This window comes from Procambarus clarkii, chromosome 23, assembly GCF_040958095.1.
Source record: "Procambarus clarkii isolate CNS0578487 chromosome 23, FALCON_Pclarkii_2.0, whole genome shotgun sequence".
Taxonomy (NCBI): domain Eukaryota; kingdom Metazoa; phylum Arthropoda; class Malacostraca; order Decapoda; family Cambaridae; genus Procambarus; species Procambarus clarkii.
Genome location: NC_091172.1, coordinates 30,773,030 through 30,794,030, shown reverse-complemented (window position 1 = coordinate 30,794,030; position 21,001 = coordinate 30,773,030). Strand labels below are relative to the sequence as shown.

Sequence of the window (21,001 nt, the reverse complement as noted above, 5' to 3'; positions counted from 1 at the left end):
CCCACCTGTTTTCAATTCTGAAATGAGACTGTGCGGATCTGCGATTCATTCTGAACTTGTCCCATCTGAACCCCTGGGTCTTTTGCCCCTCCTTTCAGATGACCACTCTGTCTCGGGATCGGCTGCTTTTGGCGCCGGGTGCCTGGATGGTGTCCAGATAGATGCAGTCAACCCAACCATGTCTTTCCTGTAAAATCTCTGTGGCTCGATCATAGAAACTGAGCAAATTTGTTACACAGGATCTTTCAGATTGAAAACCATACTGCCTGTCTGATATTATTATATCGTTTGTCTCCAGGTGTTCTACCTATTTAATGTTAATTATTTTTTCCAATATTTTGACTATTACACTTGTCAACGATACAGATCTATAATTGAGGGGTTCTTCCCGCCAGTTTTGTAGATTGGAACTATGTTAGACTTTTTCCACATGTCTGCTATGACTCCTGTACACAGGGATGCTTGAAAAATCAAGTGAAGTGAAATTTTGAGCTCAGATGCACATTCTCTCAGAACCCATGGTGGTTTGGTGCCAACTTCTTTGTTCTTACTTAGCTCTTTGAGCATATTTTCCACTCCATCTCTAGACACCTCTATACGCTCTATGTTCTCTGAAATTCTTATTGTTTCTGGTTCTCTGAAGATTTCATTTTGTACAAATACACTTCGGAACTTTTCATTTAATGTTTCACACATTTCCTTTTCGTTTTCCGTGAATCTGTTAACCATTTTCAACCTCTGGATATTATCCTTTACCTGCAATTTGTTGTTTATGAATTTGTAGAATAGGCCTGGTTCTGTTTTACATTTGTCTGCTATCCCTTTTTTCAAATTTTCTGCCCCTCCTTACTGCTGTGTAGTTGTTTCTCACATCTTTATATCGCTGGTATGTTTTGAGGGTTTGCCCACTTCCTATACTGAATCCATTTTTGTGTCTTGGTCTCTGGCCCTCTCTCAATTTCTGATGAACCAATCCTGTTTTCTTGCCCTGCATCTCTGTTTAGGTATGAATGTTTGTGTGCCTTCATCGTATATTTTGCAAAATTTGGCATACATGTCATTTACTTCCCTGCCTAGTAACAAGTCTGTCTATTTACACTCGTTAAAAATTTTGTGAAGTTCCCCATAGTGTCCTCTTGGAATTGAGTTTATTAACTGCTTCAATGTCCCCATTTTCTTCTAGATATCTTAAAGCATATTTAATGTCTAACAGGACATGATCACTCTTTCCCAAGGGAGGAAGGTACTGGGTATCAAATATCTCTTCTTCTGTCCTGGTGAATACTAGATCCAGTACTGACGGTACATTCCCTTCCCTCATTCTTGTGGCCTGCTTGACGTGTTGATACAAGAATGTATGCAGAATGAAGTTTACAAATCTGCATGTCCAAAAGTCCTCCATTCTTGCTTCATAGGTCTCCCAGTCTATTGGTTTAAAGTTGACGTCCCCAGTATCAATAGTCATGATTTATCTTTATCTGCTTGTACTATAATCTCATGACCATTATGAGGCCCTCTTGTTTGTCATCCAGTTCTTCCTTTGTCCATGTGTTGCCTGCTGGTGAGCTGTAAGCATTTACAATTATCAGTTTATCATCTTGATTCCAGACCTGCAATGTTGTTATGTGTGTGTGTGGCTCTGTTGTAAAATTCAATCGGATATATTTTGCATGCCCTGCCTATTTAAATTCATGCTTTCTCAGATAATGATAAAGAGGATTGTTGTCCTACAATCCTCTTTATGATTATCTGCTCCAGTATGTTATGTGGCATGCACATTAGTGAAGTAGGTTTGTAGTTTAAGGCTGTGCGTTTGTCTCGCCTTTCTTCAGTATCGGCACTACACTTGCAGTCAAGATCTCCAGGAGGTCCCCATTTCTTTATGAAACATTATAAATTAGTTATAAAGCTGTATATACAAAGTAAGTTTGAGCCAGGCTAACCCCATGAATTTGCTTATGTAAAGTCTTCATTAATTTCTTGTAATTATACAGTGTATTGATTATGTACAATGTTTTGAGTGTTTTGGTACTCTGGAGATATTCCAGCCCATTGCTATTACCTAATTGTGTTGGGGGAAAGTTTTGATGAGCTGGAGCATTGCTGCTGTCTTATAGTTTGCAGTCAGCTATGTTTGCTGTATCAGACCAGTTGGTGACCTGGGTTTGCTATCTTTAAGAAGTGTACGGTTGAAAATATATTGTGGCAATTAAGTTTTAATGCTGGGTATACAAATTTGATAAGTGTACTGTATCTGCATTTTACATGCTATGTATAATATTTATATTCCATTCTTATTTATCCATAAATAGGTGAAAATGATCGTATTGGTGGCAAAGGTCATGGGAATCATGTTAGTGGACTGGTTGTCAAGGACAATGTTGTTTACACCGCTGGCATTGATGATAGTATTAAAGTCATTGGTAAGTTGATGGCGTGCAACAACACTCATTTTGATTGATCCAATGAACATGTTTTGATATGTAATAAAATATAATTTAATAATTTTTGATTTTGTAAAATTGTTCATTGAATTTATAAATAAAAGTTAAAGTATAATATTGAACTACCATTAATATGAGTAAGAACTAGCAGTAATAGTAGAGTAGAAGAATTAGAGTAAGAGGTAATATGAGAAACTTCATGAAATACTTAAAAAGAGCATTTAATGTTATTGAACTACATTCTTTAGTGAACTGAACTTTTCCAAATGTTTTGTCAGATCCTGTTGAACGAGTGTATACTGGTGTTTCTATTTCCCTTGGTTCCCAACCCAAGATGATTGCTGCCCTTGCTGATGATATTATTGCTGTCACAACAAAAGAGGTGAGTTTCTTGTATAAACACTATTATGTTTAATTATAAGTTTCATATCAAATGTATAGATCGATGAAGCTGGTAAAACATTATGGGCTGTGTATTATGAGAGCAAATGGAGGTACAGGTCCTGCTTGATGAAGTAGCTGTTTTGAAAATTTGTAAACATTCATGATTCGTTATATGTGAGAAAGAATGGAATTTGTTACAAATCCAATAGTAAAAATACTACTTGTGCTTTTTTGAAGTATGGTGATAAAATGTTGTCATTATAGCATTTTAAAGTGAACGTGTCATTAACCCTTAAGCTGCGCAAAACGTCATTATGAAGTCAGACATAGAGCTCACTTTTTAATATTTGCTGAAAAGCTTTCAAGTGTTTTGTGCATAATCTACTAGGCAAATGCTCCAACTATGTCTAGATCATACCAATGTAACTTAAAAAAGAAGAAAATACAAAATAATTATAAAATTGAGTATTGGAAACTTAAGGGTTTGAAATCAGCATCAAAAATATAAAATATCACCAATTGTTCATTTGTTGTTATTATACTCTCAGAATAGCATATGATCTTCATTTTCATATATTTAGAATATAGGTTTTCAGTATAGTTTACTGTAAAAAAAAAATTGTCAATATGGCATTTGAAATACTGTGCGCGCAAATTTAGACAACAAAAATTTATAGCTCCAAAAGTTTAGGGTTTATGGAAAATAAATTATATAGGGATTGGGCAATGTGTTGGATGGAAGACATGGAAGATTATGATAGTAAACCCATCTTGTCAGGTGTTCCCTCGCCCACTTACAATCCTGCTTGTAGGCATTTCTCTTATCATACAATTACAGTGATTGTCTTATCTCAGTATAGGTAACATCTGACATAAAATGGATATGTTTTACCTAGATGTATCTTTAGTGTATTTTAATGTAATTTTTGAAATGACTTCAATTTTCCTTCAAGATTTGTATTATACACAACGACAAGAAAGTTGGAAGTTTACCTATTGATTGGGATGGTCTGTGCGTATCAGCCTCCACGGATGGCAACAATGAAGTGGCAGTAGGAGGTGCTGACAACCTTATCCATGTATACACACTTAGTGGTTCCACTTTAACACAGGTTTGTATTACCCTAGGGTAATATTAGTGATGGTTTTAACAAAGTAAACATTAGTATACAATTCTTGTATATCTGTCATACCACTTTTGCATATTAAGGACACTTCTTGTAGTGATCAGAATTTTGTGTGTCTCGTGCTGTTAGTAATAATTTATTCCTCTGTTAATAACTTGATAGATTGCGATATAACTTTTTAACACACAATTTATAATTATTAAATGAAACCCCCTATAACTTCATTTCAGAAAACTACCTTGGAACATCTAGGGCCTGTTACTGATTTATCCTACTCTCCAGATAATCGCTTCCTTGTTGCCTGTGATGCAAATCGTAAGGTAAGGTAATATTACTTTTTTGTCAGTAATATATCCAAGTTGTTTTGGCCAAATTAGTTGGTCATTCTGAAATTTTTAGTCCCTCATGATTTAATTTAGAAAAGAATGGGGATATTCAAACAGATGATTCCAAATTTGGAATCGGCTGTTTAAATATTCCCATTCTCTTCTAAATTATAACACAAAGCATATTTAATCTCCAAGAAATGATCACTCATTAACTAAATGACTCCAGAACTGAAGGACAAGAGATACGAGTAGAGGATAGAGGCTTAAATATGCCAAAACTAGAAGATAGAGGAAAGAGACGATATGATCACTAAGGTACAAAATAGTAACAGGAATCGATAAAATTGATAGGAATAAATTCCTGAGACCTGGAATTTTAAGAACAAGAGTTCATATATTTAAACCAACTAAACAAAGCTTCCGAAGAATTATAAGAAAATTCACCTTCACAGAGTGGTAGATGGTTGGAACAAGTTAGGAGAGAAGATGGTGGAGGCCAAAACTGGCAGTAATTTCAAAGCGTTATATGACAGTGCTGGGTAGATGGGACACCATGAGCGAAGCTCTCATCCTGTAACTACACTTAGGTAATTACAAGAAGCCCACATCAAAAGGATATCAGCAGCATCATATGATAGATTGGACAACATAAGAACTGCCTTTAGAAACTAACAGGGAATCATTCAGAACCTTGTATACCACATATGTCAGACCAATCCTGGAGTATGCAGCTCCAGCCTGAGGTCCATACGTAGTTAACACACGACAAAGTTCGAGAAGATTCAAAAGCATGCCACCAGACTAGTCCCAGGGCTGAGAGGTGTGAGTTATGAGGAAAGACAACAGGAATTAAACCTCACGTCCCTGAAAGACAAGAGTTAGGGGAGATATAATCACCACCTATAAAATTCTCAGAGGAATTGACAGGGTGGACAAAGACACTACTTAACAGAGTTAGGCAGACTTCATACAGTTTCAAATGTAGATATGATAGAGCCCAATAGGCTCAAGAAACTGTACACCAGTTGATTAACAGTTGAGAGGTGTGACCAAAGAGCCAAAGTTCAACCCCTGCAAGCACAAGTAGGCGAGTGCCTACACCCTTCGTAGTTTTTCTGTCACTCTCCAAATTGAGTAGTCCCTCGGGAATACAACCTCATTTACAATATTTTCTTTGAATAACAGGAATTGATAAAATTGATAAGAATGAATTCCCGAGACCTAGAACTTCAAGAACAAGAGATAATAGATTTAAGCTAATTAAACAAAGCTTCCAAACAAATATAAGAAAATTCACTTGTGCAAACAGAGTGGTAGACAGTTGGAACAAGTTAGGTGTGGTGGTGGTGGAGGCCAAACCTGTCAGTAATTTCAAAGCGTTATATGACAGAGTGCTGGGAAGATGGGACACCAGGAGTGTAGTCCTCATCCTGTAACTTCATTTAGGTAATTACATATTAGTGGCACAAATATATTTGAGCATTCTGATATTCCACACATTTTATAACTGTATATAAATTTCTCAAAAGGCACACTATTGAATAATATTAGTGCAAAAACATGCAAGAAAATCACATTGAAATAGATATGTAAAAATATCTTTGGCAACTCCCACCCCATGCCTGGCTTTCCACACCTGCAATGCCATTATGTCAACTTCTCTAGTGTTATCAAGTATTAACTCTTACCTTCAGGTGTTCTTTCACCAGCACAGCCACTCCTTTCCGCCCTTCCTAATTTTCCTGTCACATCTCCAAACTGAGTAGCCCCTTGGGAATACGACTTCATTTAAAATATTTTCTTTGTTTCATCTTTTTTTTTTTTTTTTTTTTTTTTTTTTTTTTAATGTAACAATATCTGGGACCTTAAGCTGAATTATATCTTTCAGCTCCAATTTTTGTTATCTCACTCCATTTATGTTGGTATATACAATTTTCAGAACATGAAAATTGTATATACCAATTTATAAGTTTGTAAATATATTTGAAAATGTGTGTAAATATATTTGAAAATTTGTGTGCTCACCCAGTTGTGCTTGCAGGGGTTGAGCTCTGGCTCTTTGGTCCCGCTCCGTGTGTGTGTAAATATATTTGAAAATGTTATATTTAACAGGGTGAGAACAGTTTGAGCTACCTCATCCTATTGTGTATATTGACATCTCGATAAACTTATTTAAATTTCAAGTTCAATTTCAAAGTTTGGAGGATTCCTGGTTGGTAGCTCCAAGATTCAGAGGGGTCCACCAGAAAGAGGTATTTCATTACATTCAATGCTAGAATCATCACTAATAAGACCATATGCACGTATAATATCCTTATTCTGATTAGGGAGAAAGGTCATTATAGTTTTGTTTACTGACATTTTTCTGGTAGTCAATATGGTTCCAGGCTCAGAAAGCATCTTTATTCACCTAGCTGAGCTTGCAGGGGTTGAGCTTCAGCTTTGTGGAGTTTCAGCTCAGAAAAAGTACACATGCCAATTTCTTTTATGAGGTAGATTTATTTCTTTAAATTTAATATTTAAACATTAAATTGCAGCACTATTTTATTCCCATTACATAATTGTATTATACATTAGAGATAATAATTTTAAATGTTTCAGGTGGTTGTTTACTCGCTGCCTTCATATGAGAAGTTCAACAAGATAGAATGGGGATTTCACAATGCAAGGATCAACACAGTGGCATGGAGCCCTGACAGTCAACTGGTGGCCAGCGGTGCTCTTGACACAATGATAATCATTTGGAACATAAATCACCCCAACAAGCACATCATCATAAAGAGTAAGGGGCATTTGAATAATTTATTGTAATTATTAATTTTATTTTTGCTTACTATTTGGAAAAGGGTTTACCGCTAGGTAAACTGATACTCTTACTGTGGTAAGTTTGTAAGAACTTAAAAATATTCTATATCTTGGATTTTTGTTATAAGATAACTAAGGTGCATGTCATAGCTACTTTGACAACACACACATACCATCTACTGAAGGCAAGGTACATTTTGTTATGACTGTTGTCAGAGCTCACTTTAGTTTTTGATCTACAGTCACCTAGAGGAACCAGTCTTCCCCCAAATGAACCTCGGAGAACTAAAAACTAAGTGGTTCCAACTTTGTCATAAACTTCAGTGGCACTGCCACTGCACATTGCACCTTCTCGACACTGAACATAAAATGGTGATTTGTAGCATAAATGTATAAATGGGTACTTCAATTTATGCACTGTTTGACTTAAGAAAAATATCCATTTTATTAAAAGAAGTTTGTTTACTTTCTGTGAAACATGTAATGGTGAGATGATGATGATTCGCAGTACCCTTGAATTTACTTATAATTGACGAGGTTACTCTTGAGCAAGTCAGCAGGGGATAGCTTAAGTGTCTCGCAAAATATAAATACAGTGGCACATCGATTAACGAGCGGCTCTATCTACGAGTATTTCGAGTAACGAGTGAGCCACTCGCAGCAAATTTGTCTATTGACGAGCTTCACCTCTATTAACCACCATGCTGCGCAGAGTTTATTGTGAAATTCCCCCGGTCCGCTTGATATAAAGTGTTCCCCAAAAATTCTTTTTTCTTCATAAAATGATAAATTCCCTTCCCTGAACATGTCTATGTAAAAATAATTGCTAAATTCCACTTACTTTGGCTGTGGGGACATGGACAAGGTGCGCTGTGACGTTATCAAGGCCTGGTCGCCCGTGCGTGAATCGCCCAGACACAGTCGCACCCAGACACAGTCGCACGGGCCATTCAAGCACCAGGTGTTGCCACAAATATATTTTTGATTATTTGTTTTATGTATTTCCAATGCGGTTTTGTTTTTTTATCGTATATGATGCATATTTGTGTCCTTTACAATATGTATACAGTAGAATGTTCATAATGTTCCATGGAACTGTGATACATGTCAGTAATGTTGTCGCAATATTACCTGTTAAAAATTCACTGAAATTACATTATGTACAGTTTCACACACTACACGGTAACACACTGTATTACACATTCAGTATTTCGGAAGTGAGTAATAATCAACGAAGTAGTCCATGGTACACAGCCCGACTTCGCTCTCAGTGCACCAGGTATTGATAAATTTTCGCTTCCTGTTTCTTCATTCTGTGTGCTTGCAAATAACGCACTTACGTACACCCTTGGCATTAGTACTTGTAGGTTGTATGTAGCCAAGCTTGTAAAGCATAAGGTAGTATTGAAAAGATTATAGGAAAAGATCAATTTGTAAGGTAGTCTTGAAAAGATCGCTTTATATGGTCCCACACAGAAAGAGATTCAGCTAGCCTCAAAGAGTGTCCGTCAGTTAGGAAGAGATTCAGGTATTCTTGAAAATATCTATGGAAAACACCACCATGGAAGCTGCTAACACTGTTCATCTATGCTACTTGTATCAGATGCATCATCACTGAACGCAGAAAACAATTCATCTATGTATCATCTTAATAAATTGGAGATAGCATAGGATTGCAAGGGTGACGCTCAGAGCTACAACTGGACACTCTCCCTGTATCGTCCTCATAGGTGCTGTATCATTTGCATCCGACCTTTGTGTTAGGTCCTTACTGTGCCAAGCTTCACCAATATTATGACCCTTATGTTCTTCAAACAATAAGGTTTGAATTTCACCGACAGAGCGTTATCTTTCAACACCACGTCGGACAGGTGTTTGGGAGGCAGAGGTGCGTGCGCCACCCATGGTTGCTCATTCAGTACTAACCCAGCCAGCAACCCTAGGGCATTCTGGGAATTTTTTCCAAGATGGCTGCCTCTCACTGGAGGTCCTACGAGTCCATTTCGTACACAACCAACCTCGTACACATTTAGAATTGGTACAGAAAAATCAGAGTTTTCTCTGTTAGCGCAGTTTCCCGCCAACCGAGAATACTCTGTTGGCGCAGTAAAGTGGTTAACGAGCAAAACCACATGGTGCTTCCTAGAGTCTCGCGGGTTCTCGCAAATTCTCGGACGCCTCCGACGCCAGTATTGTTGATGTATCGCGCACGACAAGCATCCCTCTGCATTTATTTGTGCTTTTCCTTGTTTTTATTTTGTTTTGTGACTACAATTTGTGACGCACGATGTCGCCAAAGAAGCTGCTTGCTAAAGATAGTGTTGTCAAGAGGAAGAAAGAGAGAATTACTGTGAATTTGAAGAAGGAAATTATAGCAAAGCATGAGCGTGGTGTCCGTGTGACTGATCTCACAAGGGAGTATGGTAGGTTCTCATATACAATTTGCACCATTAGTAAGGGGATGAGGAGGTAAGGGAGGATGCTGCCTCTTCCAGTGAGATCAGGGAAGTGTTGGGAATGTTTGAAAAGGTGACTGCATTCTTGGAAAAGCATCACCCTGATAAAGCACTGACAACCCGGTGTGTGAACGTGTTTAATGACAATTTGCCGTCTCGTTTTAGGGATATCCTAAAAACAAAGACAAAAAGCTATTGTCAATAGACTCATTCTTTGCTAAAGTAAAGACCAGCAAGTGATAGTGAACCACAGCCCGGTCCCAGTGGGGTGAAATTCCCAAGAAGAGAGAGGCCGCCTGACTCAAAGGTGGATTCTCCTTCCACACCATAACCCCTCTCCTCCTTCCCACCTCCCCATCGTCTCCCTCAAGCCAGCAACGACTCTTCATAAGGTAAAGTAAACATGAAAACAGTACAACAAAACATTTAAAATTACATGTGTAGTTTTACAGTCTCCGTGGTGTAATGGTAAGACACTCGCCTGGCGTTCCGCGAGTGCTATGTCATGGGTTCGTATCCTAACCAGGGAGGATTTACTGGGCGCAAATCCTTAACTGTAGTCTCTGTTTAACGCAACAGTAAAATGTGTACTTGGATGAAAAAACGATTGTTCGCGGCTGGGATCGTATTCCAGGGACCATAGGATTAAGGACTTGCCCGAAACGCTATGCGTACTAGTGGCTGTTCAAGAATGTAACAACTCTTGTATATATCTCAAAAAAAAAAAAAATTACATTATAAAATGTCATACAGGTATGGATGTTTTTGGGAGTGGAACGGATTAAATTTATTTCCTTTATTTTAAGTGGGGAAATTTGTTTAAGACGAGTTTTCCACATAATGAGCTCGGTGCCAGAATGGATTAAACTCGTTAATCGAGGTGCCACTGTACATAATAAGAAATGTAAACCCGCAGACAAGACTTAACGCTAGTAATAGACTGAAAATACAACCATCTGCCCCAATAATCCACACACAAATATTACAAATAATGGTTGCTAACACCATGTACTGTAACTGTTTAGCTTGAAGATCTGAACAGAGAGATAAATATACTCCAAATTCAGTACAAGAATTAAGTAACATTATGCCAGCAATAATGGTTAAATAAAATTAACTACCCCAATAGATAAAACGGCAACAAAAATAATATTCATGCATGCCAATATTAGGCTTAATCTACAGCTAAAAATTAACTTGGCATGCAAGAATCACGTTAAATCATTGTATTATTATGTATATCACTCATACCCATTCATTCATATGAAGAAAGATTAACAAAGCTTAAGTTGCATTCACTGGAAAGGCGAAGAGTTAGGGGTGACATGGTTTACAAGTGGATGAATGGACATAACAGGGGGGATATTAATAGGGTATTAAAAATATCAACACAAGACAGAACACGAAACAATGGGTATAAATTGGATAAGTTTAGATTTAGGAAAGACTTGGGTAAATACTGGTTCAGTAACAGGGTTGTTGATTTGTGGAACCAGTTGCCGCGTGGCGTGGTGGAGGTGGGGTCCTTCGAGTGTTTCAAGCGCGGGTTGGACAAGTATATGAGTGGGATTGGGTGGTTATAGATAGGAGCTGCCTCGTATGGGCCAATAGGCCTTCTGCAGTTACCTTTGTTCTTATGTTCTTAAGCTCTTTGAACGTATGGTTAACGTTCGTTTGATGTGGTTCTTAGAACACTATCACCACCTCGCCCCTTCTCAATTTGGTTTTCTCAAGTGCCGCAGCACAACGGATGTCCTGGTGAATTTGGAGGTCTATATTCGTACTGCTTTTGCTGCGAAGACCTCCGTTGTTGCCGTCCTTTTTGACCTGGAAAAGGCTTACGACACTACCTGGCGGTATCATATTCTGTCTCGACTTCATTCTTTTGGCCTTCGTGGGAACCTCCCTCTCTTCCTCCAGAGCTTCCTCTCTCGTCGTTCCTTTCGTGTGCGACTTGGTACTGCTCTCTGCCCCTTTTCAGCAGTATGAGGGTGTACCCCAGGGTAGTGTTCTGAGCACTACTCTTTTTCTAATTGCCCTTGCAATTGCTAATTGCCCTCAACGGTCTTCTTTCCTCTCTTCCTTCTGGCGTCTTCTCTGCTCTCTATGTTGATGATCTTACCCTTTGCTGTCAGGGTGATGATCCACCTCTCCTTCAACGGCGGCTTCAACTTGCGATTGATGCCGTGTCGTCTTGGGCCACTGATCATGGCTTCAAGTTCTCTGCGTCTAAGACTTGTGCTATGACTTTTACTCGGAAGCATGTCGTTCTTCGTCCCTCTTTGTCGCTTTATGGTCATCCCATTGTGTACAGGGATTCCGCAAAGCTTTTGGGGTTAGTCTTTGACACTCGTTTGTCTTGGTCAGCCCATATCTCTTACCTCCGAGTTGAATGCTCTAAGGCCCTTAATCTCCTTAAGGTTTTGTCCCATACTTCTTGGGGAGCGGATAGGCGCACACTCCTCTATTTGCACTCCTCTCTCGTCCTGTCTAAACTCGATTATGGTTGCCCTGCATACTCTTCTGCTTCTCCTCCTACTCTTCGCCGTCTTGATGCTTTGCACCATACTGGGTTGCGTCTCTGCTCTGGTGCCTTTCGTTCAACTCCCACCCTCAGTTTGTATGTTGACACTGGCTTTCTCTCTCTTCAGGACCGCCGTGATCGCTACTGTCTTCACTATTTTGCGCGGTCCTTCCAACATCCTTCCTCTCGCCTCTGTCGTGCATTGACTTTTCCTCCTCCTGTAGTTCCTGTTCCTCTTCATTGTCTCCCACTTTCTGTCCGGTTATCTCGGTTTACAGGATTCTCTTTCTGCTCATATTTCTAATGTTTCTCCTGGTATTGTTCCTTCCTTACCTCCGTGGAGAGTCCCCCCTTCCCAAGTTTTGTACATCCTTGACTTGTATTAATAAAGCCTTTACCCCTCCTACAATTCTGAAAAGCCTCTTCCTTGAGCACTTTTCTTCGCACTCCCACTATTTCCATCTTCACCGATGGGTCTAAGTCTGTGGACGGTGTGGGCTACTCTGTTGTTTTTCCTGACCGTACTTATATGTGTCGCCTCCCTTCGGAGGCTAGCGTCTTTACGGCAGAACTTTATGCTATTCTCTATGCTCTTCGTCTCTTGCTTTCTCATTCTCATTCCTCCTTTGTGGTTGTAGTTGACTCTCGTAGTGCCCTCATGGCTCTAGGGTCCTTTAATCCTGTCCATCCGGTGGTCATCGAGATTCAACATTGGCTGTTTCTTATTTCTAGTAAATTTAAATCAGTAGAGTTTTGCTGGGTTCCCAGCCATATTGGTGTTTCTTTCAATGAGCGTGCGGATGCTGCCGCTAAGGAAGCTATCCGTTCTTGTCCCATCTCCGGTAAAGGTATTCCTTATTCCGACTTTTATCCTGTTATTCATTCCTCCATTCTTGCCTGTTGGCAGGGTTGTTGGTCCTCTGTGGTTAGTAACAAGCTGCGTACTCTCAAACGTAGTGTGTCCTCGTGGCCTTCCTCCTGCCACCGTACCCGGCGGTGGGAAACTGCTTTGGCACGGCTGCAGGTTGGTCATACTTGCTTTACCCACGGTCACTTAATGGAGCGCCACCCTGCTCCTTATTGTCCGAATTGCATTGTCCCTCTTACAGTTGTGCATATCCTTGTTGAATGTCCTGACTTCCAGGATGAGCGTGTGTCTTGCTTTCCGACCGTCCCTCGCGGTTACTTGTCCCTCGATAGAATTCTAGGTGAATCAGATACTTTTGATGTCGTTCGCCTTATGCGTTTTTGTTCTCGTATTGGCATTCTTGGTGATATTTAGCGCGCTCTGATTATTTCACACTTTGATGGTGCTACATAGCCTTCCCGGTTTGGTGCCTTCTTTTGATAATTACCATACCTTACCTTCAAGCAAGAATCCACTGTACCTGCATTTGTACAGTATAAAAGGAAAAGGGGGAACTTCTTGTAAAGAATGTTTACAATATTTTCAATTTTGAGTGATGCTGACATGAGACGGGGTATATCTCCCTCACTTGGCCAAGGTTTATAATGTGTAGTTTATTGTTTGCATTTGAAGTTCTCTGGTATTGAATAATTATTTTCAGTTATTTATGGGTAATGTGCTTTTATTTTTTTTTAGATTTAAATTTTTAATTTTATAGCCATTGTAGTTAATTTCTTTGGTTGTAATATTACTGTATATCTTACCTACATTGCACCTACTTATCCAACAGATTCTCATCCACAAGCACAAGTCACTGGCTTGTTGTGGCTTGACAACGAACGAGTCTTGTCTGCTGGCCATGATGGAATAGTGAAAATCTGGAGTGTAAAATTTTAGACCAATGGTTGGAAATTGTTAATTGTTTTGGGATTTCTGTAGCTTAGATGCATGCCTGTGTGTACACCTATGTGGTGGTTGCTGTATAATATGGGAAGATCATTTTCATGACTTGTAGATAACTTGCACTTAACCACAGCTAATGCTTGATAGTCACTTTATGGGATTTGTAACCACTTGTCTTGTGTGAGGTGTTCTTTACTTTTTTGTTTACTGAATTAGGATGATGGCATTTCTTGTGATATACTTTGTCTCCCTGTTATTGTTCTTGTGTATTTTAAGTGGTGATTTCCATTTACAAATATTTTTAATTTGTTTTATTTTATTTGTTCTATATATTTAAAATGGTGATTTAATGAAACTTTTTCTAACCCAACCTTTTTCCCAGTAATACAGTACTGTAAAACTTAACCATATACAGCATCGCTATATTTTTGTGAAGATGGAAGACAACCGTTATTATTTAAGAGCTTTATGAGTACATAAGACACAAGCCAACACTGTACACTTGTAGCTTGATAACTATCAGTCTTATTTACAGTTAAGGAATCTTTACTATTGCATATTTGATTAAGTCTTTAGGCAGCAATTATCCTTTATTGACGATCCATAAGGTAATGTGGTTATCATATGTTGATTTAAGAAATCATTGTCTGAGTTTTACATTATGATGTAAATATGGATATAAAAGCTGCCTGTGGATATAAATAAAGAAAAACAAGTGATAACACAATCAGTGAAACATCTGAGAATAAAAAAGAAGCATCAGCATATTAGAGCACCAGGAGTTGACACCAGGCCTTCAGACGTCATAAGCCAGTAGTGCCAGATTCCGGACTGGCCCTTCCTGTGGAATTGTCGGCGCAGTGATTGCTCTGAGCATTGGTCGGGCTCTCATAGGGATTGTCGACCCTTTCGCGGTTTGCCCCATTAATGGGGGGGGGTGTGGCTCGCTCTGTTTGCTCTTGCCTGGTCCCACAATTTATGGGCATTTCGGGTAGTTTCCTCCGGTCTGCAGTGGCATTAGGTCGTTCCTTCTCCTTTGGGGGAATCAGAGCTGGCAGGGTGGACCTCTTTCCCTGCACTCTGTCAGGTCATCCTGGAGTGGGTTTCCCGCCGGTTTTCAGTTCCGAAACGGGACTGTGCGGATCTGTGATTCATACCGGACTTGTCCTGTCTGATCCCCTGGTTCTTTTGCCCCTCCTTTCGGATGACCACTCTGTCTTGGGTCCGGCTGCTTTTGGCGCTGGATTGCCTGGATGGTGTCTCTGGACCTCCGGGACGCGTATTGGTACGTCCCCATTCATCCGGGGTTTGGGGTTCAGACTGGCTCGGATTTGTCGTGGGGCGACAAGCTTACCACTTTTGTTGCCTTCTTCCGGTTTGAATCTGGCACCTCGCGTGTTCACACGCCTTACGCGGGTCGTGGTGATGTGTTTGCGTCTGAGAGGGGTTCGGATTCTGGTTTACCTCGATGATTGGCAGGTGTGGACTCCCAGCCAATCCGCATGTTTTTTCGCCAAGGATTTGGTTCTTTCCTAGCTCGCCGGGTTCGGGGCTTTCCTTGGTGGCTGGCTCAGTCCTGGTTTCAGGTGCTTCTTGCTCAATATCCGAACCCAAGGGTCTTCCCGCGACTTCGCCTCTTTCAGAAGATCGGTTTGGTGCAATATGTGACTGGCTCGATCTTCTCCTCTGCTCTTCGTGTCTGGTCTTTTTGACGTGGGTTTATCACCACTTGTATGGTGATCAGGTGGCTTAATTGATGGTGTTCCACCTGCGAGTTTTGTCTAGACGGCAGTATGAAATTTCCTGGCGGTCCTTTCGGCACTTTGTCTCTTCGTAGGTTGTCTTCGATTTATGGTCGGGTTGTTTTGTCCTTTCTCTCTTGGTTGTTTCAGGACCGTCATTTTATGCCAAATACTGTTGCCTCGTATTGTGTGGTGCTGGCGGAGCTGCTGCAGTTTGCATTTGGGGTGGATATCACTTCTGCTCCGTTCTGTAAGCTTTCTCGGGCGTTGTTTCACCTCTGGCTTGCTCATGTGCCGCCGGAGCTGTCCTGGTCATTGGACCGGGTGCTTTCTTTTCTCTCTCCTCCTCAGTTAGTGGTGGCCCCCTCGGTTCAGGACTGTTTTTCTACAGTTCTTTTCTTGTTAGCATTGGCCTCTGGGGGTCGGGTCGGAGAGCTTCGTGCTCTCCTCTGGCACGGGTTTCTGCTCTTTCAGTCCTGGAGGTCGTTTCTTCGTTTGCAGCTGTATTCTTCTTTTCTGGCAAAGAATGAGTCTGTTGCTGTCCGAAGGGGTTGTTGATGCTTGGTTGGTTTGGCTAGGGGTGCATCATGTTTTGTGTCTGGTTGTGGCTCTTCTCCGTTATTTGCGCGCCACAGCCTCTGTGGCGAAAGATGTGCTTTGGGTTGACCCGGTTTCCCTTTTTCCCTATTCCAGCGGGTGGGTTTCCCAGGTTGTCCGCAGGATTATTCGGTCCAGCCAACCTGTGGTCTATCCCTGTGCCCACGATGTTCGTAAGTTCGTGGCTTTGGCTTTTGTTTTTGTTAATACAGTATGTCTTGGGCTAACATTTGGGCACGGGGCTTTTGGAGGTCGAACAGGGTCCTGGCTGCACGATACCTTGCCTTTCTCGGAACTATCCTTCGTCTGCTCGAAAACCTGGAATGTTCATCTTTTGTGCAAATTTATCTGCAGCAGTCTTAATGGCAACACCACCAAGTGGCACACCCATAGAGCGCTCCTGGTTAAACCATTTATACACAGCTTCGTCTAATTTTGTATATGTAGAACCTTTATCGTTTTCCTTTTTTTTTTAATTCACCACCATCACATGCAGCAAGGAACTTCCTAATATCATCTTTCTGTCTCTTGATATCACACACTGTACTTTTCCCGACATTAAATTCTGTTGCCAGTCTAGTAACAGAGTAACCATATTCATGTTTCTCTAATATGTCATCCGGATAGATGGGACTCGGTAGCCTGGGAAGGCAGTTCATCTAGGGAAAGGAAAACCCTGATTCTAAATCTCCGCTGCCTTGCAGCCACACCCCCTCTTTGGGAAAGGCTTCAGGAGTCGACCTCGAGGAAAAATCCGGAGTTGGAGCCCCTAAGGCTGTTCCTTGTCGATTTCGACCTCACTCTGGCAGCTCCTGCGACAGTGCTGGAACCATGTGTATTGGCATTTGTCTTTCCATTGGATAATTTCAGCAACATGGAAGGGGGACCTGCTGCATGGGTAACAGCTTCTCCTCCATACCCAGGCTTTGCGCCCTGGAGAGCAACCAGAGCGAAACGCCATAGTCTGCAGAGACTGAAGGATGCCTACTATTATGTCAAATTTTTGCTCAGTGGATAAAAAACTCCTCTTCCTCTTGGTAGTTACGGTACGATTAGCAAACCCCTGAGGTACCTCGTATAATAATACAGTTGTAGTCAAAAAATGGTAAATTTCACGATTATTCTTGCACCAGCAGACAAATACGTCACTTGCAAACAAAGCTAATGGCACCGAGTGCCTACTGCATGAACGTAGACTAGGACTATACACCCTATAGTAGGCTTGTGTTTAAGCCAGATCCAGTAAAATAAATTTCTCTTAAATATTGGATTTACATCACATTATATATTTTTGGGTTGTGTATTTAGTTTAACAACATTATTAGGATAATAAGAGATACAAAAAATACTTATTTTAGAATTGATTTATTAATTTTTTTATTCGATGCCGTAGGTCACTGAACTGTGGCGACGAAATTGAACGAAACACAGATTAGACCTGTCCATTCGTGCTGGAGTTGTGCCAATAACAAATAATTTCTCAAATAGCAGATGTCTATCATATTACAGTATATTTTGGGTTTAACTGTATTTAGTTTAGTTTAGTTTATGATAATAAAGAGCTATTTAAACACCGGTTTTAGAAATGATTTATTAATCTGAAACTTTCAAAGTCATTGGTCACTGAATTATGACGACACAGACGAAAGTAAGTGAAACCTCACTGTAAAGTGAGGTTTACTGTACCATATTCCCTTATCTGTCCACCCTCACTTGTCTTGTTTCATCACAGAAAATGTATATAAGAAGATTTCAACACATTAGCTAGTTATTCATGATTCAACCTTTAAATTAATCTACAAAGATACATGAGCCACAAATCAGTGGACGAAAATCATGGAAACAGTCGTTCACTTGTGTGGACCACTCTGGCTGATGTTTGCTTAATATGCTTCACATTTTTGTGTGGGACCATTCTGGCCGGTGTTTGGTTATATGGTTCACTTGTTGTGTGGTCCACTTGTGTGATCCAACTTGTCATATGAAGGATTTATTAATTGTAACCTGTGATAGTGGGAAAGTTTTCCACCAGTGTGTAAACTGTCCCAACATCGTAAGCTTGTGGACCACTTGTGTGGTCCCACTTGTGGACCACTTGTAAGATCCAACTTGTCATATGAAGGAATTATTAATTGTAACCTGTGATAGAATTGGAAAGTTTACCACCGGTCTGTGAACTCTGTCCCAACATCGTAAGCAAATCCGCACATCTCCCACTTCGGCGAACCATTGCTTGTCAAAATGGGTGAGTAAATCCGTCCTGGAAAGTGTGCAACCAAGCCGAAGATGCAGCGAACCGGGGTGCATTGAATTGAGGTTGTACTCTATACATTATCAAACAAGAAAAACTGCAGCAAGGTAAGCTTTAGTTTATCTCTTTTAATTTTTTTTATTTATAGTGCGTGTGGAAGTTCAAATTATGTTGGTTGGGGGTACCAAATACTGTGAATATGGCCACTTTTTACTTCCCCTGTAAGAATTCTGCTTATCCGGATAGGGGTCCTTTCCATTTAGTCCAGATAATTAGCTTCATACAATATTTCTTAGTTTATAGTAAATTTTTGTATTCGGAAAAGATTGTTATCGAATCTCATAATCTGTTATGTATCAATAATTTTCAGACTCGCATCCACAGTCTCAAGTAACAGGATTAGCATGGATGGATAACAGGAAGCTGGTGTCTGTCGGACATGATGGTATTGTGAAGTCTTGGAGTGTGCAGTTCTGAGCTTGCCAGTCTTAACATGATCATTCATTTGTAAATAAATTCCAGGATCGTAAACTTGATCAAAAGTATTTGTCATTTAGAAATTCTCATAAATCCTAAAATCCCTTGTATATTTAGAGCATTTATTGTATTTTGGGCTGGATGCTGGCTTAAAAAGAAAAATACCCTGTTACAAATATTTGAATTTTATTGTAACCAAACATATTTGTATTCACATTTTGCCTTCAGTAATTGTCAAGTTTTGTTGTGAATAGTGTTGTCAAATACGAAGTACTAACCTTTCTAAGGGATTGCAGACAAAAAAAGTTTATGCATTTTTTATTCATCTTGCTCTTTTGTTAATTTTTTATTTGTTTATTAATTGCATTAAGCATTTTTCAGAATGAAATGTAAATTGCTTTGGAAGCTAGAATCTGTAGTTTGAAAAATTTGGTACTATATAATAAATGTAATTTTATACATATTTAATACAGAATAAGTTTTACATAATCACTATCCCTGCTACTGTATAATTATCACAAGACTTCCAGGTTGTTTAAATATTTCTTAAGGATTTATGAAATTATATATACTGTATACTGTTCAGTTGAAAAACAACTGTGATACGAACCATTTTGACAAGGAATGCAGAAGATTACAACAAGCTAACTTGTATAAAAGTTTGTAGGTTTTAAAAATGATAAAACTTAATATTCCATGGAAACATAACACTGGAAAAGTTTATATACAAATTTAAAGGGTAGTTAGATATTTTTTATATCAGTGCTCATGGGAAAAATTATTTTTAGCCATGTTTTTTCTAAAGTAAAAGGGCCAATATATTTAAATATTGACTCTCAATTAAAAATATTTTGTATGTGTAAAGTTTTTAAAGCATCATCAAAATATCATAGCCTTTTTATATAAAGCTTACAGCCCGGAGCAATTTTGTATTGAGCTTGACTCTGAAGCAGCAGTATTTTACTGTATTATTTCTGAATGTTTCTGGTTTCTACAAGTTGGCCAATGATGTGAGCATGTCTTCCAGATGTTTTATTTGTTTGATCTGAAGTGTGATTGGTTTTTGGCTTCTTAAGCGTCTTGTTTGTGCAACCCATGACATGCATGAAGAGCAGAGTTTGATCATGACATTGTGATTAAAGGTTTATCAAAGCACAAGTGCAACATTATTATCAATAAAATCTCGTATCCACTTAAGTGTTGTGTACATTGCTCTGAGCACAGTGTGCTCTCTCCAGCCACTCAACGACATAATATGGCCACTTCCAGTTAGACATAATTTACAAGAGTTCCTTATAAACAAGTATAACTTCAGTACATCATTTCATTAGTAACAATCAATAGAACTCCAGAGTGTGGTGTACCATCATTAGAACACCAAAGTGTGGTGCATAGTAAAGCTAAAAACTTCTCTACCTATGCTCATTTCTTTAATTAAATCTAAATTGATGCATCATGAAATGGGTAGGTCAGTGACTTAATAAATTTTTTGAAGGCTTAGGTTTGATTTGCTTTTACTACCATACTGTTCATAACATTATCCTACTTTTTAGTTGGTCATACTTGACTTGTATATCTACTTGATAATCTTTTTAAACTGTATACAGAATTCTGATATTTAAATAATATGCTTTTTCAAATTTAAGTTGTATATATATATATATATATATATATATATAATATAATGTTGTACCTAGTAGCCAGAACGTCGTATTTGGCCTACTATGCAAGGCCCGATTTGCCTAATAAGCCAAGTTTTCCAGAATTAATATATTTTCTCAAATTTTTTTCTTATGAAATGATAAAGCTACCCATTTCATTACGTATGAGGTCAATTTGTTTTTATTGGAGTTAAAATTAACGTAGATATATGACGGAACCTAACCAACCCTACCTAACCTAACCTATCTTTATAGGTTAGGTTAGGTTAGGAAGCCGAAAAAGTTATATTAGGTAGTCGAAAAACAATTAATTCACAAAAACTTGGCTTATTAGGCAAATCGGGCCTTGCATAGTAGGCTGAGAAGTGCGTTCTGGCTACTAGGTACGACATGT

At 39.2% G+C, this 21,001-nt stretch overlaps 1 protein-coding gene across 5 annotated transcripts in view; it reads left to right on the top strand.

The window, feature by feature from the left end:
* The window catches only part of flr (actin-interacting protein 1 flr), a 38,057-nt gene extending 17,611 nt beyond the window's left edge, over positions 1–20,446 (top strand). For 2 of the 5 annotated variants that reach the window (XM_069330074.1, XM_045751334.2), the window contains exons 9-15: positions 2,313–2,423; positions 2,723–2,826; positions 3,782–3,940; positions 4,186–4,275; positions 6,886–7,066; positions 13,767–13,880; positions 18,840–18,980. In XM_069330074.1, coding sequence (XP_069186175.1) covers positions 2,313–2,423; positions 2,723–2,826; positions 3,782–3,940; positions 4,186–4,275; positions 6,886–7,066; positions 13,767–13,873 — 752 coding nt within the window. In that variant the 3' untranslated portion in view covers positions 13,874–13,880; positions 18,840–18,980. Of the gene's footprint in view, positions 1–2,312; positions 2,424–2,722; positions 2,827–3,781; positions 3,941–4,185; positions 4,276–6,885; positions 7,067–13,766; positions 13,881–18,839 lie in introns of all 5 variants that reach the window. The other 3 variants (XM_045751333.2, XM_069330072.1, XM_045751332.2) reach the window with 2 other exon arrangements.
* The last annotated feature ends 555 nt before the right edge of the window (positions 20,447–21,001 follow it).